This window comes from Heterodontus francisci, chromosome 1 (genome assembly GCF_036365525.1).
Source record: "Heterodontus francisci isolate sHetFra1 chromosome 1, sHetFra1.hap1, whole genome shotgun sequence".
Lineage (NCBI taxonomy): Eukaryota > Metazoa > Chordata > Chondrichthyes > Heterodontiformes > Heterodontidae > Heterodontus > Heterodontus francisci.
Window position 1 is genome coordinate 2,432,200 of NC_090371.1, and position 25,764 is coordinate 2,457,963.

The 25,764-nt window shown below is 46.7% G+C and overlaps 1 protein-coding gene across 14 annotated transcripts in view; it reads left to right on the forward strand.

Annotated features, from left to right (window-relative positions):
- Nucleotides 1–22,888, forward strand: part of LOC137363866 (rho-related BTB domain-containing protein 2-like) — a 414,041-nt gene extending 391,153 nt beyond the window's left edge. For 8 of the 14 annotated variants that reach the window (XM_068027413.1, XM_068027570.1, XM_068027536.1 and 5 more), the window contains 2 exons: nt 12,503–12,608; nt 20,774–22,888. In XM_068027413.1, coding sequence (XP_067883514.1) covers nt 12,503–12,608; nt 20,774–20,946 — 279 coding nt within the window. In that variant the 3' untranslated portion in view covers nt 20,947–22,888. Of the gene's footprint in view, nt 1–10,677; nt 10,831–12,502; nt 12,609–20,773 lie in introns of those variants that run through there. The other 6 variants (XM_068027776.1, XM_068027667.1, XM_068027915.1 and 3 more) reach the window with 6 other exon arrangements.
- The last annotated feature ends 2,876 nt before the right edge of the window (nt 22,889–25,764 follow it).

Below are 25,764 nucleotides of genomic sequence, written 5' to 3' on the forward strand. Positions count from 1 at the left end.
GGGATTGAATTTAAGAGCCGTGAGGTGATGATGCAGCTGTACAGGACCTTGGTAAGGCCTCATTTGGAGTACTGTGTGCAGTTCTGGTCGCCTCATTTTAGGAAGGATGTGGAAGCCTTGGAGAGGGTGCAGAGGAGATTTACCAGGATGTTGCCTGGAATGGAGAATAAGTCTTACGAGGAAAGGCTGAACATTCTAGGCCTCTTCTCATTAGAAAGGAGAAGGATGAGGGGTGACATGATAGAGGTTTATAAGATGATCAGGGGAATAGATAGGGTAGACAGTCAGAAACTTTTTCCCCGGGTGGAGCAAAGCGTTACAAGGGGTCATAAATTTAAGGTGAAGGGTGGGAGATATAAGGGGGATGTCAGGGGAAGGTTCTTTACCCAGAGAGTGGTCGAGGCATGGAATGCCTTGCCCGGGGAAGTTGTTGAGTCAGAAACTTTAGGGACTTTCAAAAGGCTTTTGGATAGGTATATGGATAAAGGAGAATGATGGGGTATAGATTAAATTGTCCTTGACAGAGGACAAAGGATCGGCACAACATTGTGGGCCGAAGGGCCTGTTCTGTGCTGTATGTTCTATGTTCTATGTTCTATGTTCTAAACCTCTTCTGAACTGCCTCCAACGCATTCACATCCTTCCTTAAATAAGGAGACCAAAACTGCACACAGTATTCAATATGTGGTCTCACCAATACCCTGTATAACTGAAGCATAACATCTTTACTTTTATTTTCAATTCTTCTCATATTAAAGGATAGCATTCCATTAGCCGCCTTTATTACATGCTGTACCTGTATACTAACTTTTTGTGACTCGTGCACGAGAACACCTAGATCCCTCTGCACCTCGGAATTCTGCAGTCGTTTCTGGTTAAGTAATACTCTGCTTTTTTATTCTTCCTGCCAAAGTGAACAACTTCACATTTTCCCACATTATACTCCATCTGACAGATTTTTGCCCACTCACTCAACCTATCTGTCTGCAACCTCCTTATGTCCTCTTCACAACATATTTTCCTAGCTATCTTTGTGTCATCTGCAAATTTAGCCACCAAGCCATCGCTCCCCTCATCTAAGTCATTGATATAAATTGTAAAATGTTGAGGCCCCAGCACAGACCCCTGCGGGACTGCACTCGTCACATCCTGTCAATCAGAAAGGGACCCATTTATGCATACTCTCTGTTTTCTGTCAGCCATCCAATCTTCTATCCATTCAACTGCCTGCCAGTTGAGCCATTGGTTAGGCACCAAATATGCCTCATGGCAGTGCTCACAATCCAGGACCCATTCTCTTCCCATTATCGTCAGGAGTCCCTATCCCTCTCTGCCTTTTTCACTCGGAGCGTGATTCAACAGGTCAGAGTGTAAAAATACGAATGGCTCAACTGGAAGGCAGTTGCCATTGCCTGAAATTGCTGCCATTACCATGGCCCCATTGAGTCTGGCCCCATTGAGTCTGGCCCCATTACCCCACCTGAGCTGGATACGAGACCTCGGCAACAACATTTAAATGCCCTGGTGGTTGGGCAATGGGTGAGAGGTGTAAGACAAAGGAGTAAAGTTTAATGCAGCAGTTCTGATCTCTGTTAACTCCCCTTCTGGACTAACTGTGTTCAGTTGTGGGCACTGCCCCTCAGGCCTTCGAGTCCGTGCATCACAGATTTAACAGAATGATACTTGGACTGATATTGGGTTATATTAGGAGGACAGGGCTGTATAAACTTGGTTTACATTCCCTTGTCGTCGTCTTCTTCTTTGACCTCCTTGTCTTGAGACAATGGGTAAGCGCCTGGAGGTGGTCAGTGGTTTGTGGAGCAGCGTCTGGAGTGGCTATAAAGGCCAATTCTAGTGTGACAGACTCTTCCACAGGCACTGCAGATAAATTTGTTTGTTGGGGCTGTTACACAGTTGGCTCTCTCCTTGTGCTTCTGTCTTTTTTCCTGCCAACTGCTAAGTCTCTTCGACTCGCCACTCTTTAGCCCCGCCTTTATGACTGCCCGCCAGCTCTGGCGATCACTGGCAACTGACTCCTACGACTTGTGGTCAATGTCACAGGACTTCATGTCGTGTTTGCAGACGTCTTTAAAGCGGAGACATGGATGGCCGGTGGATCTGATACCAGTGGCGAGCTCGCTGTACAATGCGTCCTTGGGGATCCTACCATCTTCCATGCGGCTCACATGGCCAAGCCATCTCAAACGCCGCTGGCTCAGTCGGGTGTATATGCTGGGGATGTTGGCTGCCTTGTGGACTTCTGCATTGGAGATACAGTCCTGCCACCTGATGCCAAGGATTCTCCAGAGGCAGCGAAAATGGAATGAGTTGAGACGTCGCTCTTGGCTGACATACGTTGTTCAGGCCTCGCTGCCGTAGAGCAAGATACTGAGGACACAGGCTTGATACACTCAGACTTTTGTGTTCCGTGTCAGTGCGCTATTTTCTCACACCCTCTTGGCCAGTCTGGACATAGCAGTGGAAGCCTTTCCCATGCGCTTGTTGATTTCTTGATCGAGAGACAGGTTACTGGTGATAGTTGAGCCTAGGTAGGTGAACTCTTGAAACACTTCCAGAGCGTGGTCGCTGATATTGATGGATGGAGCATTTCTGACGTCCTGTCCCATGATGTTCCTAAAAGGAAATTAGGAGGGCGAAAAGGGGCCATGAGATTTCCCTGGCAGATAAGATAAAGGAGAATCCTAAAAGATTCTATAAGTATATTAAGAGTAAAAGGGTAGCTAGGGAGAGAGTAGGTCCCCTTAAGGATCAGTGTGGTAATCTATGTGTGGAGCCACGGGAAATGGGCGAGGTCTTAAATGAATATTTCTCATCCGTATTTACCGTGGAGAAGGTCATGGAAGCTAGTGAGTTCAAGGGAGGGAACACCGATATCCTGGAGCATATCAACATTACAAAGGAGGAGGTGTTGGAGGTTTTGAAGCGCATTAAGGTGGATAAATCCCCAGGGCCTGACCAGGTGTATCCTAGGATGCTATTGGAAGCAAGGGAGGAGATTGCTGGGGCCCTGGCAGAGATTTTTGTATCATCGTTAGCCACAGGTGAGGTACCAGAAGACTGGAGGATAACTAATGTTGTGCCTTTATTTAAGAAGGGCAGCAGGGATAAGCCAGGGAACTACAGGCTGGTGAGCCTGACATCAGTGGTGGGAAAGTTATTGGAAGGGATTCTGAGAGACAGGATTTATATGCATCTGGAAAGGCAAGGTCTGATTAGGGATAGTCAGCATGGCTTTGTGCGTGGGAAATCATGTCTCACAAATTTGGTTTGAGTTTTTCGAGGAGGTGACCAAGAGGATTGATGAGGGCAGGGCAATGGACGTTGTTTACATGGACTTTAGCAAGACCTTTGACAAGGTCCCGCATGGTAGGCTGGTCCAGAAGGTTCGAACACATGGGATCCAGGGTGAGCTGGCAAATTGGATACAAAATTGGCTCGGTGATAGGAGGCAGAGGGTGGTAGGGGAGGGTTATTTTTCAGATTGGAGGCCAGTGACCAGTGGTGTGCCGTAGGGATCGGTGCTGGGCCCTCTGTTGTTTGCCATATATATTAATGACTTGGATGTGAATGTAAGGGGCATGATTAGTAAGATGGCAGATGACACCAAAATTGGTGGTCTAGTGGACAGTGAAGAAGGTTGTCTCAGGTTACAACAGGAAATAGATCAACTGGGAATGTGGGCAAGGGAGTGACAAATGGAATTTAACACAGACAAGTGTGAAGTGATGCATTTTGGGAAGTTAAACCAGGGCAGGACATAAACAGTGAATGGCAGGGCCCTGGGGATTGTTGAGCAGAGAGACCTTGGCGTGCAAGTACATAGCGTATGGCATGCTTGCCTTCATCGGCCGAGGCATTGAGTACAAGAGTTGGCACGTCATGTTACAGTTGTACATAACGTTGGTTAGGCTGCATTTGGAGTACTGTGTGCAGTTCTGGTCGCCGCACTACAGGAAAGATGTGATTAAGCTAGAGAGGGTGCAGAAAAGATTCACAAGGATGTTGCCTGGTTTGGAGGGCTTGAGTTATAAAGAGAGATTGGATAGGCTGGGTCTGTTTTCCCTGGAGCGAAGGAGGCTTAGAGGGGACATGATAGAGGTATATATAATTATGAGAGGCATAGATAGGGTAGATAGCCAGAGTCTGTTTCCCATGGTAGGGGTGACTAAAACTAGAGGGCATAGATTTAAGGTGAGAGGGAGGAGGTTTAAAGGGGATCAAAGGGGTAAATTTTTCACACAAAGAATAGTGGGTATCTGGAATGAGCAGCCTGAGGAGGTGGTGGAGGCAGGAACAGTAGCGACGTTTAAGAGGCATCTGGACAGGTACTTGAATGAGCAAGGCATAGAGGGATATGGAATTAATGCAGGCAGGTGGGATTAGTATAGATAGGCATGGACACGGTGGGCCGAAGGGCCTGTTTCTATGCTGTATGACTCTATATTAGAGTGTTACAGTGAGGGGTGTGGGATATATCACAGTGTTAGGACTATGACTATGGGTTGATAAGATGGGCAGAGCAGTGGCAAATGGAATTTAATCCTGAGAAGTCTGAGGTGATGCATTTTGGGAGGACTAACAAGGCAAGGGAATATACAATGGATGGTAGGAGGCTAAGAAGTTCAGAGGGTAAGAGGGACCTATGCCTACTTGTCCATAGATCACTGAAGGCAGCAGCACAGGTAGATAAGGTGGTGAAGAAGGCCTATGGGATACTTGCCTTTATTAGCCAAGGCATAGAATATAAGAGCAGGGAGGTTATGACGAAGCTGTATAAAACGCTAGTTGGGCCACAGCTGGAGTACTGTGTACAGTTCTGGCACCACACTATAGGAAGGATGTTGCCTGGGCTGGAACATTTCAGCTATGAAGAGAGACTGAAAAGGTGTTGTTTTCCTTAGAGCAGAGAAGGCTGATGGGGGACATGATTGAGGTGTACAAAATTATGAGGGGCATTGATAGGTTAGAAAGGAAGAAACTTTTTCCCTTAGCGGAGGGGTCAATAACCAGGGGGCATAGATTGAAGGTAAGGGGCAGGAGGTTTAGAGGGGATTTGAGGAAAAAGATTTTAACTCAGAGGGTGGTTGGAATCTGGAACGCACTGCCTGAAGGGGTGGTAGAGGCAGGAACCCTCACAACATTTAAGAAGTATTTAGATGTGCACTTGAAACGCTATAGCATACAAGGCTACGGGCCAAGTGTTGGAAAATGGGATTAGATTAGTTAGGTTATTGATGGCCGGCACAGACACGATGGGCCAAAGGGCCTGTTTCTGTGCTGTATAACTCTGATTGGTGGGCAAGATAAAGGAAAATCCCAAGGCATTTTATAAGTATAATAAGAGCAAGGGAATAACCAGAGAAAGAGTAGGGACCATTAGGGACCAAAGTGGCAATGTGTGTGTGGAGCAGGAAGACATAGGTGATGTTTTAAATGATTACTTTTCATCGGTGTTCACTATGGAGAAGGATGATGTAGGTGTAGAGATCAGGGAGGGGGATTGTGATATACTTGAACATATTTGCATTGAAAGGGAGGAGGTAATAGCGGTTTTAGTGGGCTTAAAAGTGGATAAGTCCCCAGGCCCAGATGAGATATATCCCAGGCTGTTATGTGAGGCAAGGGAGGAGATAGCAGGGGCTCTGACACAAATTTTCAAATCCTCTCTGGCCACAGGAGAGGTACCAGAGGACTGGAGGACTGCGAACATAGTACCATTATTCAAGAAGGGTAGCCGGGATAAACCAGGTAATTATAGGCCAGAGTCTAACATCAGTGGTAGGCAAACTATTGGAAAAAATTCTGAGGGACAGGATTAATGCCCACTTGGAGAGGCAGGGATTAATCAGGGATAGTCAGCATGGCTTTGTCAGGGGGAGATTGTGTCTGACTAACTTGATTGAACTTTTCGAGGCAGTGACTTGATGTGTAGATGAGGGTAAAGCAGTTGATGTAGTCTACATGGACTTCAGTAAGGCTTTTGATAAGGTCCCGTATGGGAGATTGTTTAAGAAGGTAAGAACCCATGGGATCCAGGGCAATTTGGCGAATTGGATCCAAAATTGGCTTAGTGGCAGAAGACAGAGGCTGATGTCAAGTGTTGTTTTTACGAGTGGAGGCCTGTGACCAGTGGTGCACCACAGATTTGAGGGTAGCTAATGTAACCGCACTATTTAAAAAAGGAGGTAGAGAGAATACAGGGAATTCTCGACCGGTTAGCCTGACATCAGCAGTGGGAAAAATGCTCGAGTCTACTATAAAAGATGTAATAGCAGAGCACTTGGAAAACAGTGACAGGATCGGACAAAGTCAACATGATTTTACAAAAGGGAAATCATGCTTGACAAATCTACTGGAATTTTTTGAGGATGTAACTAGTAGAATAGATAAGGGAGAACCAGTGGATGTGGTGTATTTGGACTTTCAAAAGGCTTTTGATAAGGTCGCACATGAGATTCGCTTGCAAAGTTAAAGCACATGGGATTGGGGGTAAGGTACTGACATGGATAGACAACTGGTTGGCAGACAGGAAACAAAGAGTAGGAATAAAGGGTCTTTTTCCGAGTGGCAGGCAGTGACTAGTGGGGTACCGCAGGGATTAGTGCTAGGACCCCAGCTACTCACAATATATATTAATGATATTTCTTTCTTTTGGGCCTCCTTATCTCGAGAGACAATGGATAAGCGCCTGGAGGTGGTCAGTGGTTTGTGAAGCAGCGCCTGGAGTGGCTATAAAGGCCAATTCTGGAGTGACAGGCTCTTCCACAGGTGCTGCAGAGAAATGTGTTTGTCGGGGCTTTTGCACAGTTGGCTCTCCCCTTGCGCCTCTGTCTTTTTTCCTGCCAACTACTAAGTCTCTTCGACTCGCCACAATTTAGCCCTGTCTTTATGGCTGCCCGCCAGCTCTGGCGAATGCTGGCAACTGACTCCCACGACTTGTGATCAATGTCACACGATTTCATGTCGCGTTTGCAGACGTCTTTATAGCGGAGACATGGACGGCCGGTGGGTCTGATACCAGTGGCGAGCTCGCTGTACAATGTGTCTTTGGGGATCCTGCCATCTTCCATGCGGCTCACATGGCCAAGCCATCTCAAGCGCCGCTGACTCAGTAGTGTGTATAAGCTGGGGGTGTTGGCCGCTTCAAGGACTTCTGTGTTGGAGATATAGTCCTGCCACCTGATGCCAAGTATTCTCCGAAGGCAGCGAAGATGGAATGAATTGAGACGTCGCTCTTGGCTGGCATACGTTGTCCAGGCCTCGCTGCCGTAGAGCAAGGTACTGAGGACACAGGCCTGATACACTCGGACTTTTGTGTTCCGTGTCAGTGCGCCATTTTCCCACACTCTCTTGGCCAGTCTGGACATAGCAGTGGAAGCCTTACCCATGCGCTTGTTGATTTCTGCATCTAGAGACAGGTTACTGGTGATAGTTGAGCCTAGGTAGGTGAACTCTTGAACCACTTCCAGAGCGTGGTCGCCAATATTGATGGATGGAGCATTTCTGACGTCCTGCCCCATGATGTTCGTTTTCTTGAGGCTGATGGTTAGGCCAAATTCATTGCAGGCAGACGCAAACCTGTCGATGAGACTCTGCAGACACTCTTCAGTGTGAGATGTTAAAGCAGCATCGTCAGCAAAGAGGAGTTCTCTGATGAGGACTTTCCGTACTTTGGACTTCGCTCTTAGACGGGCAAGGTTGAACAACGCGCCCCCTGATCTTGTGTGGAGGAAAATTCCTTCTTCAGAGGATTTGAACGCATGTGAAAGCAGCAGGGAGAAGAAAATCCCAAAAAGTGTGGGTGCGAGAACACAGCCCTGTTTCACACCACTCAGGATAGGAAAGGGCTCTGATGAGGAGCCACCATGTTGAATTGTGCCTTTCATATTGTCATGGAATGAGGTGATGATACTTAGTAGCTTTGGTGGATATCCAATCTTTTCTAGTAGTCTGAAGAGACCATGTCTGCTGACGAGGTCAAAGGCTTTGGTGAGATCAATGAAAGCAATGTAGAGGGGCATCTGTTGTTCACGGCATTTCTCCTGTATCTGACGAAGGGAGAACAGCATGTCAATGGTCGATCTCTCTGCACGAAAGCCACACTGTGCCTCAGGGTAATGATATAGATGAGGGAATTAAATGTAATATATCCAAGTTTGCAGATGACACAAAGCTGGGTGGGAGTGTGAGCTGTGAGGAGGACGCAGAGAAGCTCCAGTGTGATTTGGACAGGTTGAGTGAGTGGGCAAATACATGGAAGATGCAGTATAATGTGGATAAATGTGAGGTTATCCACTTTGGTGGCAAAAACAGAAAGGCAGATTATTATCTGAACTGTGATAGATTGGGAAAGGGGGAGGTGCAGCGAGACCTGGGTGTCCTTGTGCACCAGTCGCTGAAAGCAAGCATTCAGGTGCAGCAATTAGGAAGGCGATTGGTATGTTGGCCTTCATTGCAAGAGGATTTGAGTACAGGAACAAGGATGTCTTACTGCAGTTATACAGGGCCATGGTGAGACCACATCTGGACTATTGTGTGCAGTTTTGGACTGCTTATCTGAGGAAGGATGTTCTTGCCATGGAGGGAGTGCAAAGAAGGTTTACTAGGCTGATTCCTGGGATGGCAGGATTGACGTATGAGGAGAGACTGGGGTCGACTAGGCCTATATTCACAAGAGTTTAGAAGAATGAGAGGGGATCTCATAGAAACCTGTAAAATTGTAACAGGACTAGACAGGCTAGATGCAGGGAGGATGTTCCCGATGGCTGGGAAGACCAGAACCAGGGGTCACAGTCTCAGGATACAGGGGTATACCATTTAGAACCAAGATGAGGAGAAATTTGTTCACTCAGAGGGTGGTGAACCTGTGGAATTCTCTACCGCAGAAGGCAGTGGAGGCCAAGTCATTAAATATATTCAAGAAGGAGATAGATATATTTCTTAATGCCAAAGGGATCAAGGGATATGGGGAGAAAGCGGGAACAGGGTACTGAATTAGACAATCAGCCATGATCTTTTTTGAATAGCAGAGCAAGCCTGAAGGACCGAATGGCCTACTCCTGCTCCTATATTCTGTATTTCTATGACAGGTTGAGATTGGTTCGATATGGATAAACTGTTCCCATTAACTAATTCTCTACCCCAGTGGGTTGTGGATGCTCCATGGTTGAAGCCTGGGGACAAAAGAGCTGCCGGGAGAATATGAGGACAAAGTTTTTTATGCGGCGAGTGGTAATGCCCTGGAACTCACTGCCCACGAGGGTGGTGGAAATGGTGACAACCAATAATTTCAGAAGGAGATTGGGATGGGCAGTTTCCTGTTGCAGGCATTTTAGAAACAGAAACACAGAAAATAGGAGCAGGAGTAGGCCATTTGGCCCTTCGAGCCTGCTCCGCCATTCATTATGATCATGGCTGATCATCCAACTCAGTCACCTGTTCTCGCTTTCACCCCACATCCTTTGATCCCTTTAGACCCAAGAGCTATATCTAATTCCTTTTTGAAAACATACAATCTTTTGGCCTCAACTGCTTTCTGTGGTAGCAAATTCCACAGGCTCACCACTCTCTGGGTGAAGAAATTTCTCCTCATCTCAGTCCTGAAAGGTTTACCCTGTATCCTTAGACTATGTCCCTTGGTTCTGGACTCCCCCACCATCGTGAACATCCTTCCTGCATCTACCCTGTCAAGTCCTGTTAGAATGTTATAGGTTTCTATGAGATCCCCCCTCACTCACTCAGTTTGTATCATCCTTATTGCTTACCACTCCTCCAAGTTAGGTCCCATCGGCAAAGTTTGAGATTCTAGTCTGCATTCCAGGTCATTTATATATAGCATAAAAGCAGTGGTCCTAGCACTGGCTCTTGGGAACACACTGGCTCCCATCCTCCAGGCTGAAAAACAATCATTTATCACAACTCGCTGTTTTCTGTTCTTAAGACCCTTTTTTGTTCATTTGGACACTGACCCTCATATTCCATGAGCCTCAATTTTATTCACCAGCCTTTTATCAGGTACTTTATCAAACGCTTTCTTAAAATCCATACAAACAACATCCACTTCCTTCCCTTCATCACAAGAACACAAGAAATAGGAGCTGGAGTAGACCATACGGCCTATCGAGCCTGCTCCGCCATTCAATACGATCATGGCTGATCTTGGGCTTCAATTCCACTTTCCTACCCACTCCCCATATCCCTTGATTCCCTGCATGAACAAAAATCTATCTATCCCAGCCTTAAATGTATTCAATGATGGAGGATCCACAACCATCTGGGGTAGAGAATTCCAAAGATTCACAACCCTTTGAGTGAAGTAATTTCTCCTCATCTCAGTCCTAAATGATTGGCCCCTTATCCTGAAACTGTGCCCTCGTATTTTAGATTCCCCGACCAGCAGAAATAATCTCAGTGTCTACCCTATCCAGCCCCTTTAGAATCTTGAATGTTTCAAGGAGATTACCTCTCATTCTTCTAAACACCAGAGAATATAGGCTCAATTTATTCAGCTCGTCATCATGGGACAACCCTAATCCCAGGGACCAATCCAGAGACCTTTGCTGCACTGCCTCCAATGCAAGTATATCTTTTCTTAAGATAAGTGACCCGATGAAGGGTCACTGACCCGAAACGTTAACTCTGCTTCTCTTTCCACAGATGCTGCCAGACCTGCTGAGTGATTCCAGCATTTCTTGTTTTTATATCTTTTCTTAAATGTGGAGACCAGAACTGCACACAGTATTCCAGAAGTGGTCTCACCAAAACTCTGTACAGTTGTAGCAATGCTTCCTTATTCCTGTACTCCAATCCCCTTGCAATAAAGACCAACATCCTTATTTCTTGTTGCGCCTGCATGTTAACTTTGTGTGTTCCTTGTACAAGCACACCCAAGTCTCTTTGAACATGGACACTTACAAGTTTCACACCTTTTAAAAAATATTCTGTTTTTCTATTCTTACAACCAACTTCACACTTCCATACATTATACTGCATCTGCCATCTTGTTGCCCAACCTTCCCTGTTACTTCATCAAAAAATTCAATTAGGTTAGTCAAGCATGATCTGCTTTTTTAAAAATCCATGCTGGCTCTCCTTAATTAACTGAAACATCAAGGCAGCATTTGATCGAGTATGGCATCAAGGAGCCCTAGCAAAATTGAAGTCAGTGGGAATCAGGGGGGAAACTCTCCACTGGTTGGACTCATAACAAGCACAAAGGAAGATGGTTGTGGTTGTTGGAGGTTAATCATCTCAGCTCCAGGACATCACTGCAGGAGTTCCTCAGGGTAGTGTCCTAGACCCAACCATCCTCAGCTTTTTTATTTTATTATTCTTTCATGGGATGTGGGCATCGCAGGCCAGGCCAGCATTTATTGTCCATCCCTAATTGCCCTTGAAGGGCATGTAAGAGTTAACCACATGGCTGTGGATCTGGAGTCACATGTAGGCCAGACCAGGTAAGGACAGCAGATTTCCTTCCCTAAAGAACATTAGTGAACCAGATGGGTTTTTACAACAATTGACAATGGTTTCATGGCCATCATTAGACTAGCTTTAAATTCCAGATTTATTAGTGAATTCAAATTCCACATTCTGCTGTGGTGGGATTCAAACCCATGTCCCCAGAGCAATACCTGGGTCTCTGGGTTACTAGTCCAGTGACAATACCAGTACGCCACCACCTCCCCCAGCTGCTTCATCAATGACCTTCCTTCAATAATGTCAGAATTGGGGGTGTTCACTGATGATTGCACAATGTTTAGCACCATTTGCGACTCCTCAGATACTGAAGCAGTCCGTGTAGAAATGCAGCAAGACTTGGACAATATCCAGGCTTGGGCTGATAAGTGGTAAGTTACATTCATGCCACACAAGTGCCAGGCAATGACCATTTCCAACAAGAGAGAATCTAACCATCTCCCCTTGACATTCAAAGGCGTTATGATCATTGAATCCCCCACTATCAACATCCTGGGGGTTACCATTGACCAGAAACTTTACTGCAGCAGCCACGTAAATACTGTGGCTACAAGAGCAGGTCAGAGGCTCGGAATTCTGTGGTGAGTAACTCACCTCATAAATCCTCTCCAAGCCACACACCATTCTGACTTGGAGCTATATCATCGTTCCTTCACTGTCGCTGGGTCAAAATCCTGGAACTCTCTTCCTAACAGCACTGTGGGTGTACCTACCTCACATGGACTGCAGCGGTTCAAGAAGGCAGCTCACCACCACCTTCTGAAGAACAATTAAGGATGGGTAACAAATGCTGGCCTGGCCAGTGCGGCCACATCCCATGAATGAATAAAGAAGCAAAAAGTTCAAGGGGTAATGTCAGGATTCTGGAAACTGCAGGTCACCTCCAGGGGGCAGATATTCTCACCACTGTGTACTGTCTGGTCTGATCTCTGCTGTCTAGACTCTGATCTGTGGTATGCTGCCTTCACTGTTGCAGCATTTCATTGATGTCCTTTTCTTTTAGTTGCACAGTGCTCAACAGCTTGCTGATTGGTGCCTCCATCACATCTGTACCAACTACAACAGCATCTGCCGCAAGTTTCCAAAGGAGATGAGACACATGTCTGCAGGTACAACATGCCTTGGGTTTTTCACTCCTGACACAGCTCCAGCATCACTTGCAGACCTTCCAGCACCATTACCAACAGTTTTACATTAACTGTTGTAGATAAATGCAACTTCTTGTTCTCTAGTGCTGTCCCTCTCTCGCTGCCCTTCTGTCTCTCTTGCAGTCTCTCTCTTTCTCAGTTTCTCTCCTTCTGTGTCTCTCCCTCTCTCTGTCTCTGTCTATTTGTTACTGTCCCTTTCTGTCTTTCTCTTTCTGTCTATCTGTATTTGTGTTGTTCTCTCGATCTCTGCCACTGTCCCTCTCTGCCACAGAATCACAGAATAATACAGTGCAGAAGAGGCCCTTCGGCCCATCGAGTCTGCACCGATGCATTAAAACACCTGACCTGTCTACCTAATCCCATTTGCCAGCACTTGGCCCATAGCTTTGAATGTTATGACGTGCCAAGTGCTCATTCAGGTACTTTTTAAAGGATGTGAGGCAACCCGCCTCTACCACCCTCCCAGGCAGGGCATTCCAGACCGTCACCACCCTCTGGGTAAAAAAGGTCTTCCTCAAATCTCCCTTAAACCTCCTGCCCCTCACCTTAAACTTGTGTCCCCTCGTAACTGACCCTTCAACTGAGGGGAACAGCTGCTCCCTATCCACCCTGTCCATGCCCCTCATAATCTTTTACACCTCGATCAGGTCACCCCTCAGTCTTCTCTGCTCCAGTGAAAACAACCCAAGCCTAGCCAACCTCTCTTCACAGCTTAAATGTTCCATCCCAGGCAACATCCTGGTGAATCGCCTCTGCACCCCTCCAATGCAATCACATCCTTCCTATAATGTGGCGACCAGAATTGCACACAGTACTCCAGCTGTGGTCTTACCAAAGTTCTATACAACTCCAACATGACCTCCCTGCTTTTGTAATCTATGCCTCGATTGATAAAGGCAAGTGTCCCATATGCCTTTTTCACCACCCTATTAACCTGCCCTTCTGCCTTCAGAGATCTATGGATAAACACGCCAAGGTCCCTTTGTTCCTCGGAACTTCCCAGTGTCAGGCCATTCATTGAATACTTCCGTGTCACATTACTCCTTCCAAAGTGTATCACCTCACACTTTTCAGCGTTAAATTCCATCTGCCACTTTTCTGCCCATTTGACCATCCTGTCTATATCTTCCTGTAACCCAATTCACTCAACCTCACTGTTAACCACTCGGCCAATCTTTGTGTCATCCGCGAACTTACTGATCCTACCCCCCACATAGTCATCTATGTCGTTTATATAAATGACAAACAATAGGGGACCCAGCACAGATCCCTATGGTACACTACTGGACACTGGCTTCCAGTCACTAAAACAGCCGTCTGTCGTCACTCTCTGTCTCCTACAGTTCAGCCAATTTTGAATCCACCTTATCAAGTTACCTTGTATCCCATGTGCATTTGCTTTCTTGATAAGTCTCCCATGAGGGACCTCTCTGTCTCTCTTTCTCTCTCTTTCTCGCTGAGTCTCTCTCTCTCTCTCACACTCTCTGTCCACCTCTCTTCCTCTTGCTCTGTCTCCTTTCTTCCTGATGAGTGAAAGTTTCCATTTCAATCTACAACGCTTCAGAATTTACGATGCTCTGGAATATCTGCAGTGCCTGTGGGCTGGAATGTTGAATGAATGAGGGCACTTTCCCACTTAGCAAAGAAACGTGGCAGATACAGAAACATAGATTAACGGCACAGAAGGAGGCCATTTGGCCCATTGTGTCCGTGTTGGCTAAAAAAGAGCGGTTCAGTCTAATGCCACCTTCCAGCTCTTTGTCCTTAGCCCTGTAGGTTACAGCACCTCAAGTGTATATCCAAGTGTTTTTTAAATGCGATGAAGGTTTCTGCATCTACCACACTTCCAGGCAGTGAGTTCCAGACCTCCACCATTTACTGGTGAAAATATGTCTCAACCCCCCTCTAATCCTTCCACCAATTAATTGAAATCTATGCCACTCAGTTATTGACCTCTCTGCTGAGGGGAATAGATCCTTCCAATCCACTCTACCTAGGCCCATCATAATTTTATACACCTCAATTAAATCTCCCGTTAGCCTCCCCTGTTCCAAATAAAACAACCCCAGCCTATCCAATCTTTGCTCAACTAAATTCTCCATTCCTGGCAACATCCTCATAAATCTCCTATGTACCCACTGTACTGTAATCATATTTTTCCGATAGTACAGTGACTAGAACTGCACGCAGTACTCCAGCTGTGGCCTAATCAATGAGTTATATAGTTCCATATATAACCTCCCTGCTAAAATCCATGCAGACCACATCAACTGCACTACCCTCATTGATACTCCTTGTTACCTCCTCAGAAAATTCAATTAAATGAGTTAGAACCATAGAAAAATTATGGCACAAAAGGAAGCCATTCAGCCCATCATGTCCATGCCGGTCGAGAAGAAAAAAAAATAGAAACTATCCTCCCAATCTAATCCCACCTTCCAGCACCTGGTCCATAGCCTTGCCGGTTTCAGCACTTCAGGTGCATGTCCAGGTACCTTTTAAATGAGTTGAAGGTTTCTGCCTCCACCACCATTCCTGGCAGTGAATTCCAGACACTCACCACCCTCTGGGTGAAAAAGTTTATCCTCATGTCCCCTCTAATCCTTCTACCAATCACCTTAACTCTGTGCCCTCTGGTAATTGACCTCTCTGCTAGGGGAAACAGGTCCTTCCTGTCTCCTCTATCTTGGTCCCTCAATTTTGTACACCTCAATTAAGTCACCCCTGTTCTAAGGAAAACAACCCGAGCCTATCCAATCTTTCCTCATAAGCTGCAACTTTCAAGCCCTGGCAACATTCTTGTAAATCTCCTCTGTACTCTCTCCAGAGCAATTCTGTCCTTTCTGTAATGTGGTGACCAGAACTGTACGCAATACTCCAGCCGTGGCCGAACCAGTGTTTTATACAGTTCCAGCATCACATCCCTGCTTTTTTATTCTATACCTCGGCCAATAAAGGAAAGTATTCCATTTGCCTTCTTCACCACTCTATCTACCTGTCCTGCCACCGTCAGGGACCTGTGGACATTCACTCCAAGGTCTCTCACTTCTTCTATCCCTCTCACTATCCTCCCGTTTATTGTGCAGACACAACCTTCCCTTAACAAATCTATGCTGACTGTCTTTGATTAATCTGTGCCTCAGTTTTTTTCTATTCATACAGGGGCTATGGACATCGCTGGCTAGGTCAGCGTTTATATGAATATTTAGATAAATGATGATCTATCCTGTCCCTCAGAATTTTTTCCAATAATTTTCCTACCACCGAGGATAGGCTGACTGGCCTGTAATTACTCGGTCTATTCCTTTCTCCCTGTTTGAACAATGATACAACGTTAGCAATCCTCCAGTCATTCACCACCAAGCCAGGGAGGATTGGAAAATGATGGTCAGAGCTCCTGCTATTTCTTCCCTTGTTTCCCATAACAGTCTGGGGTGCATTCATCCAGGCCTGGCGATTTATCCACTTTTAAAGATGCTAAACCCCTTACTATTTCCTCTTTCAATACGTTTATCCCATCCAATATTACACACTTTTCCCTAAATATAATGTCTGCTTCGTCCCTCTCTTTTGTGAAGACAGAGGCAAAGTATTCGTTAAGAACCATATCCACATCTTGCGACGCCACACATAAGCTACCTATTTGGTCTCGGATAGGTTCTGCTGTTTCCTTAGTCATCCTGTTGCTCTTTTTAGACTCAGTCATTACGGCAGTGGAGGAAGCCATTCGGCCCATTGAGTCCATGCCGGCTCTCTGTAGAGCAATCCAGTTAGTCCCACTCTCTTGCTTGATTTCCCCAGCCCGGCAAGCTTATTTCCTTCAAGTACACATCCAATTTCCTTTTGAAATCATTGATCATCTCTACTTCCACCTCCCTTGTGGGCAGCAGGTTCTGGGTCATTACCACTCATTGTGTAAAAAAAGTTCTTCCCCTGCATCTCTTGCCCAAAACCTTCAATCAGTGTTCCCTAGTCCTTGTACCATCAACTAATGGGAACAGCTTTTCTTTGTATAACTTATATAAACCTGTTGTACTCCTGTACACTTCTATTAAATCTCCCCTCAATCTCCTTTGCTCCAGGGAGAACAACCCCAGCTTCTCCAACCAAACCTTGTTTGGAGGGCTTGAGTCATAAAGAGAGATTGGATCGGCTGGGTCTGTTTTCCCTGGATCGAAGGAGGCTGAGAGGGGACATGATAGAGGTATATAAAATTATGAGAGGCATAGATAGGGTAGATAGCCAGAATCTGTTTCCCATGGTAGGGGTGAGTAAAACTAGAGGGCATAGATTTAAGGTGAGAGGGAGGAGGTTTAAAGGGGATCAAAGGGGTAAATTTTTCACACAAAGAATAGTGGGTATCTGAAATGAGCTGCCTGAGGAGGTGGTGGAGGCAGGAACAGTAGCAACATTTAAGAGGCATCTGGACAGGTACTTGAATGAGCAAGGCATAGAGGGATATGGAATTAATGCAAGCAGGTGGGATTAGTATAGATAGGCATTATGGTCGGCATGGACGCGGTGGGCTGAAGGGCCTGTTTCTATGCTGTACGGCTCTGTGACTCTATAAAATCCCTAATCCCTGGAACCATTCTGATAAATCTCCTCTGCACCCTCTCAAGGACCCTCACATCCTTCCTGAAATGTGGTGACCAGAACTGGATGCAATATTCCAGTTGGGGCTTAACCAGAGCTTTATAAAGGTTCAGCATAACTTCCCTGCTTTTGTACTCAATGCTTCTATTTATGAAGCCCAAGATCCCATCTGCTTTACTAACCACACTCTCAATATGTCCTGCCACCTTCAAAGATAGATGCACATGCACACCCAGATCCCTCTGCTCCTGAACACTCTTTAGAACTGTATCATTAAGTATATATTGCATCTCCCTATTCCTTCTGCCAAAATGCATCACCTCACACCTGTCGGTATTAAATTCCATCTGCCACTTAAGATCATAAGAAATAGGAGTAGGAGTAGGCCACTCGGCCCCTCAAGCCTGCTCTGCCATTCAATAAGATCATGGCTGATCTGTTTGTAGCCTTAACTCCTCTTTCATGTAAAGGTAACAGGGTTGTGGTGGTGGGTGATTTTAACTTCCCCAATATTGACTGGGACTCACTTAGTGCTAGGGGCTTGGATGGAGCAAAATTTGTGAGGAGCATCCCGGAGGGCTTCTTGAAACAGTATGTAGATAGTCCAACTCGGGATGGGGCCATTCTGGACCTGGTATTGGGGAATGAGCCCGACCAGGTGGTCGAAGTTTCAGTGGGGGAGCATTTTGGGAACAGTGACCATAATTCCATAAGTTTTAAGGGACTTATGGATAAGTATAAGAGTAGTCCTCGGGTGAAGGTGCTAAATTGGGGGAAGGCTAATTATAACAATATTAGGCAGGAACTGAAGAATTTAGATTGGGGGCAGCTGTTTGAGGGTAAATCAACATCTGACATGTGGGAGTCTTTCAAACGTCAGCTGATTAGAATCCAGGACCAGCATGTTTCTGTGAGGAAGAAGGATAAGTTTGGCAAGTTTCGGGAAGCTTGGATAAAGCGGGATATTGTGAGCCTCGTCAAAAAGAAAAAGGAAGCATTTGTAAGGGCTGGAAGGCTAGGAACAGATGAAGCACTTGAGGAATATAAAGACAGTAGGAAGGAACTTAAGCAAGGAGTTAGGAGGGCAAAAAGGGGTCATGAAAAGTCATTGGCCATCAGGATTAAGGAAAATCCCAAGGCTTTTTATACATATATAAAGAGCAAGAGGGTAACCAGGGAAAGGGTTGGCCCACTCAAGGCCAGAGATGGGAATCTATGCGTGGAGCCAGAGGAAATGGGCGAGGTGCTAAATGAGTACTTTGCATCAGTATTCACCAAAGAGAAGGACTTGGTGGATGATGAGACTAGGGAAGGGAGTGTAGATAGTCTCCCATTTGGAAACAAACAAACTTATTAGTGAGAGACAGCATGGTTTTGTGAAGGGGAGGTCGTATCTTACTAATTTGATTGAGTTTTTTGAGGAAGTGACGAAGATGATTGATGAGGGAAGGGCGGTGGATGTTGTCTATATGGACTTTAGTAGAGCCTTTGACAAGGTCCAGCATGGCAGACTGGTGCAAAAGGTGAAGTCACACGGGGTCAGAGGTGAGCTGGCAAGATGGATACAGAACTGGCTCGGTCACAGAAGACAGAGGGTAACAGTGGATGGGTGTTTTTCTGAATGGAGGGATGTGGCTAGTGGTGTTCCGCAGGGATCAGTGCTGGGACCTTTGCTGTTTGTAGTATATATAAATGATTTGGAGGAAAATGTAGCTGGTCTGATTAGTAAGTTTGCGGATGACACAAAGGTTGGTGGAGTTGCGGATAATGATGAGGATTGTCAGAGGATACAGCAGGATATAGATCGGTTGGAGACTTGGGCGGAGAAATGGCAGCTGGAGTTTAATCCGGACAAATGTGAGGTAATGCATTTTGGAAGGTCTAATGCAGGTGGGAGGTATACAGTAAATGGCAGAACCCTTCGGAGTATTGACAGGCAGAGAGATCTGGGCGTACAGGTCCGCAGGTCACTGAAAGTGGCAACGCAGGTGGATAAGGTAGTCAAGAAGGCATTCGGCATGCTTGCCTTCATCGGTCGGGGCATAGAGTATAAAAATTGGCAAGTCATGTTGCAGCTGTACAGACCCTTAGTTGGGCCATGCTTAGAATATTGCGTGCAATTCTGGTTGCCACACTACCAGAAGGACGTGGAGGCTTTGGAGAGGGTACAGAGGAGGTTTACCAGGATGTTGCCTGGTCTGGAGGGCATTAGCTATGAGGAGAGGTTGGAAAAACTTGGATTGTTTTCACTGGAAAGATGGAGGTGGAGGGGTGACATGATAGAGGTTTACAAAGTTATGAGCGGCATGGACAGAGTGGATAGTCAGAAGCTTTTTCCCAGGGTGAAAGAGTCAGTTACTAGGGTACATAGGTTTAAGGTGCGAGGGGCAAAGTTCGGAGGGGATGTGCGAGGCAAGTTCTTTACACAGAGGGTGGTGAGTGCCTGGAACTTGCTGCCGGGGGATGTGGTGGAAGCAGATACGATAGCGACGTTTAAGAGGCATCTTGACAAATATATGAATAGGAAGGGAATAGAGGGATACGGTCCCCGGAAGTGCAGAAGGTTTTAGTTTAGGCAGGCATCAAGATCGGCGCAGGCTTGGAGGGCCGAATGGCCTGTTCCTGTGCTGTACTGTTCTTTGTTCTTTGTTCTTTCCTGCCATCCACCCTAACCCTTGACTCCTTTGTAGATTAAAAATCTTGTCTTTCCATTCTGTCAGCTTATCAATGTCCTGTTGCAGTTGATTGGTATCATCCTCACTGTGAACCATTTCTCCAAGATTGATATTTTCGGCAAACATCTTTGGGTTTTCCTTTATTTTAATTACCAATATTTTTTCATGCCACTCTTTGCTTAATTGCACCCCTACGTTTTCTGTATTCCTCCAGGCTTTCTACAGTGTTTTCTAAGCTTTTTTTTGTCTCATCCTACTCTGGTTTGCTCCTTGACATCTGGGGGGCGGGGGGGGCGGGCGGAGAAGGCTAGATTTTGGAGTCGCATCCTTTTTCCTTGTGGGAACCATCTGTCTCTTCCTTGAATGCCTCCCACTGCTCTGACAGTGATTTACCTTCAAGTGGCTATTTCCAGTTCACTTCTCAGCTTAGTAAAATTGTCCTTACCCCAATTTAAAACCTTAATCTTGGTCTATCTTTGTTCTTTTCCAGAACAATGCTAAATCTACCTGACTTATGATCACTACTGCAAAAATGCACTCCCACTGATGTTCCCTTGCACCCATTCTCTCTCTCCCTGCCTTCTCTTAAACTGTGGGGTGACCACATCTATAAACGTACTATCCACGTAGCTCTCGTCCTCTTGATTAAACTGCAATGTCACCCGCTGCCGCTCAAGTTCCAAACCCTGGAGCTCAAGCTGCTTCAACTGACGACACTTGCTGCACATATGGTTATCCAGGACATTAGAAGTATCTGGGAGTTCCCACATAGAGCAGGATGTGCATAGTTTGAGTATTCAGTTCAATGCATTTTCAGACTGCTCCTGAGTTCCTGCCTGCTTGTTGTGTTCCTAGAGAATCGGAAACACTTTGAGAAGTGGCGTTGGCCGGCAGTGTGGTACCTGAAGGCAGAGGATCGCTATTACCGTGCCCAGAAAGAACGGCAACGCGAGGATCAGATCCTGCAAAAGCAGCATCTCAAGAGAAAATGGCATTTCTGGCGACCCAGCTCCTCACCTTTGTCTTAGAGAATTTTCATACCCAACTCAGTCCCTGGCACAAGCATTTTCCTGAATGACCAGTGGAACAGTGACCCACCCCCTCGCACACCCCCACACGTTGGCACCACAGACTATGGGCAAGAATGATTACAGGTGTAACATCCGTTGATCAAAGCATTCAGTGGCAGCAAAGGAAAAACTGAAGAGGCAGGACTGCCGGCAGAGATAAAAGTCTATCAGAGCTCCGAATCCCGAGGGTGTTGGAGCTCTGGATCTTCACCAAAATATTTTATTCACTTCCATGTAATGGAGGTTAAGGGCTGTAGGTTTTTGCTGAAACCTTTTTCAGGGACCGCATTCTTCCGACCCTTGGGGCATCTCTTGAATCCATGTGGAGAACTGAACTGATTTAGTTAATGTTCCTCTGCTCATTGTTATTCTCAGATTCATGCAGTTTGCACTTCAATAGACTGTTAACCAATTTGCTAGATTACCACATGTGGCCTGAGACCAACTGCTCGACTGTTAACCTGAAGATGAGAATCTACATCAGATACTCATCACATTCCCATCAGATTCTCATCACATTCCCAATCGGATTCCGACCTCCCGGGATCACTTCCCCACCCTGCGAACTCTCCCGCGTTCACTTCCCCACCCTGCGGACCCTCCCGCGTTCACTTCCCCCCCCCCCCCCCGCGGACCCTCCCGGGATCACTTCCCCACCCTGCGAACTCTCCCGGGATCACTTCCCCACCCTGCGAACCCTCCCGCGATCACTTCCCCACCCTGCGGACCCTCCCGCGATCACTTCCCCACCCTGCGAACCCTCCCGGGATCACTTCCCCACCCTGCGAACCCTCCCGCGATCACTTCCCCACCCTGCGGACCCTCCCGCGATCACTTCCCCACCCTGCGAACCCTCCCGGGATCACTTCCCCACCCTGCGAACTCTCCCGCGTTCACTTCCCCACCCTGCGGACCCTCCCGCGTTCACTTCCCCCCCCCCCCCCCCCGCGGACCCTCCCGGGATCACTTCCCCACCCTGCGAACTCTCCCGGGATCACTTCCCCACCCTGCGGACCCTCCCGCGATCACTTCCCCACCCTGCGAACTCTCCCGCGTTCACTTCCCCACCCTGCGGACCCTCCCGCAATCACTTCCCCACCCTGCGAACTCTCCCGGGATCACTTCCCCACCCTGCGGACCCTCCCGCGTTCACTTCCCCCCCCCCCCCCCCCCCGCGGACCCTCCCGGGATCACTTCCCCACCCTGCGAACTCTCCCGGGATCACTTCCCCACCCTGCGGACCCTCCCGCGATCACTTCCCCACCCTGCGAACTCTCCCGGGATCACTTCCCCACCCTGCGGATCCTCCCGCAATCACTTCCCCACCCTGCGAACTCTCCCGGGATCACTTCCCCACCCTGCGGACTGTCCCGGGATCACTTCCCCACCCTGCGGACTGTCCCGGGATCACTTCCCCACCCTGCGGACTCTCCCGGGATCACTTCCCCACCCTGGGGACTGTCCCGGGATCACTTCCCCACCCAGCGGACCCTCCCGCGTTCACTTCCCCACCCTGCGAACTCTCCCGGGATCACTTCCCCACCCTGGGGACTGTCCCGGGATCACTTCCCCACCCAGCGGACCCTCCCGCGTTCACTTCCCCACCCTGCGGACTCTCCCGGGATCACTTCCCCACCCTGCGAACTCTCCCGGGATCACTTCCCCACCCTGCGGACTCTCCCGGGATCACTTCCTCATCGTGCAGTCAGTCCTGGGAATGCTTCCTCATCGTGTGGACTACAGCACAATCACTTCCGCATCCTACACTTGCTCTGAGAGGAAAGGGCTATTTTAATGAAACACAGATTGAATACTGGCCTTATTCACCAATAGTTACAGTATTAAAGTATACATGTGTGTACGTTTACACTATTAAAACTATCAGCAACTCTGTCTTTTACTAACTTCCTAATACATTTGTGATTTCTGCGACATGAAAGCTGCAGCCTCTGTGTGCGGGGTGGGGGGGTGGGGGGGGGCGCGGTTATACACTGAGCGAGGGGGCGGGCGTTTTATGTTGTGAGATGGTTTGTAGTTTTGTAAAGTGCCAAAACGCCCTGAGTACAGATTGTCACGTTTGCCATCGGTATAATACTGCAGACTGCAGTGCAAACTCCAAAAGTACACAGTGTAATAGTGTAGACTGCAGCGAAAACACCATCAGTACACAGTGTAATAGTGCAGACTGCAGTGTAAACCCCCATCAGTACACAGTGTAATAGTGTAGACTGCAGTGTAAACCCCCATCAGTACACAGTGTAATAGTGGAGACTGCAGTGTAAACCCCCATCAGTACACAGTGTAATAGTGTAGACTGCAGTGTAAACACCCATTAGTACACAGTGTAATAGTGTCGGCTGCAGTGTAAACTCCATCAGTACACAGTGTAATAGTGTAGACTGCAGTGTAAACCCCCATCAGTACACAGTGTAATAGTGTAGACTGCAGTGTAAACACCATCAGTACACAGTGTAATAGTGTCGACTGCAGTGTAAACCCCCATCAGTACACAGCGTAATAGTGTAGACTGCAGTGTAAACACCATCAGTACACAGTGTAATAATGTAGACTGCAGTGTAAACCCCCATCAGTACACAGCGTAATAGTGTAGACTGCAGTGTAAACACCATCAGTACACAGTGTAATAATGTAGACTGCAGTGTAAACCCCAATCAGTACACAGTGTAATAGTGTAGACTGCAGTGCAAACTCCATCAGTACACAGTGTAATAGTGGAGACTGCAGTGTAAACTCCAAAAGTACACAGTGTAATAGGGTAGACTGCAGTGTAAACACCATCAATACACAGTGTAATAGTGTAGACTGCAGTGTAAGCCCCCATCAGTACACAGTGTAATAGAGTAGACTGCAGTGTAAACACCCATCAGTACACAGTGTAATAGTGTAGACTGCAGTGTAAACTCCATCAGTACGTAGTGTAATAGTGTAGACTGCAGTCTAAACCCCATCAGTACACAGTGTAATAGTGTAGACTGCAGTGTAAACTACATCAGTACGTAGTGTAATAGTGTAGACTGCAGTGTAAACACCCATCAGTACACAGTGTAATAGTGTAGACTGCAGTGTAAACTCCATCAGTACGTAGTGTAATAGTGTAGACTGCAGTCTAAACCCCATCAGTACACAGTGTAATAGAGTAGACTGCAGTGTAAACACCCATCAGTACACAGTGTAATAGTGTAGACTGCAGTGTAAACTACATCAGTACGTAGTGTAATAGTGTAGACTGCAGTCTAAACCCCATCAGTACACAGTGTAATAGTGTAGACTGCAGTGTAAACTCCATCAGTACGTAGTGTAATAGTGTAGACTGCAGTCTAAACCCCATCAGTACACAGTGTAATAGTGTAGACTGCAGTGTAAACTACATCAGTACGTAGTGTAATAGTGTAGACTGCAGTCTAAACCCCATCAGTACACAGTGTAATAGTGTAGACTGCAGTGTAAACTCCATCAGTACGTAGTGTAATAGTGTAGACTGCAGTCTAAACCCCATCAGTACACAGTGTAATAGTGTAGACTGCAGTCTAAACCCCATCAGTACACAGTGTAATAGAGTAGACTGCAGTGTAAACCCCCATCAGTACACAGTGTAATAGTGTAGACTGCAGTGTAAACACCATCAGTACACAGTGTAATAGAGTAGACTGCAGTGTAAACTCCATCAGTGCACAGTGTAATAGTGTAGACTGCAGTGTAAACACCATCAGTACACAGTGTAATAGTGTAGACTGCAGTGTAAACACCCATCAGTACACAGTGTAATAGTGTAGACTGCAGTGTAAACTCCATCAGTACACAGTGTAATAGTGTAGACTGCAGTGGAAACCCCCATCAGTACACAGTGAAATAGCGTAGACTGCAGTGTAAACCCCCATCAGTACACAGTGTAATAGTGCAGACTGCAGAGTAAACACCATCAGTACACAGTGTAATAGTGCAGACTGCAGTGTAAACCCCCATCAGTACACAGTGTAATAGTGTAGACTGCAGCGTAAACCCCCAGCAGTACACAGTGTAATAGTGTAGACTGCAGTGTAAACACCATCAGTACACAGTGTAATAGTGTAGACTGCAGTGTAAACACCTATCAGTACACAGTGTAATAGTGTAGACTGCAGTGTAAACACCATCAGTACACAGTGTAACAGTGTCGACTGCATTGCAAACTCCATCAGTACACCGTGTAATAGTGTAGACTGCAGTGTAAACTCCATCAGTACACAGTGTAATAGTGTAGACTGCAGTGTAAACACCATCAGTACACAGTGTAATAGTGTAGACTGCAGTGGAAACACCATCAGTACACAGTGTAATAGTGTAGACTGCAGTGTAAACTCCATCAGTACACAGTGCAACAGTGTGGACTGCAGTGTAAACACCATCAGTACACCGTGTAATAGTGTAGACTGCAGTGTAAACTCCATCAGTACACAGTGTAATAGTGTAGACTGCAGTGTAAACACCATCAGTACACAGTGTAATAGTGTAGACTGCAGTGGAAACACCATTAGTACACAGTGTAATAGTGGAGACTGCAGTGTAAACACCATCAGTACACAGTGTAATAGTGTAGACTGCAGTGGAAACTCCATCAGTACACCGTGTAATAGTGTAGACTGCAGTGTAAACTCCATCAGTCCACAGTGTAATAGTGTAGACTGCAGTGTAAACCCCCATCAGTACACAGTGTAATAGTGTAGACTGCAGAGTAAACACCATCAGTCCACAGTGTAATAGTGTGGACTGCAGTGT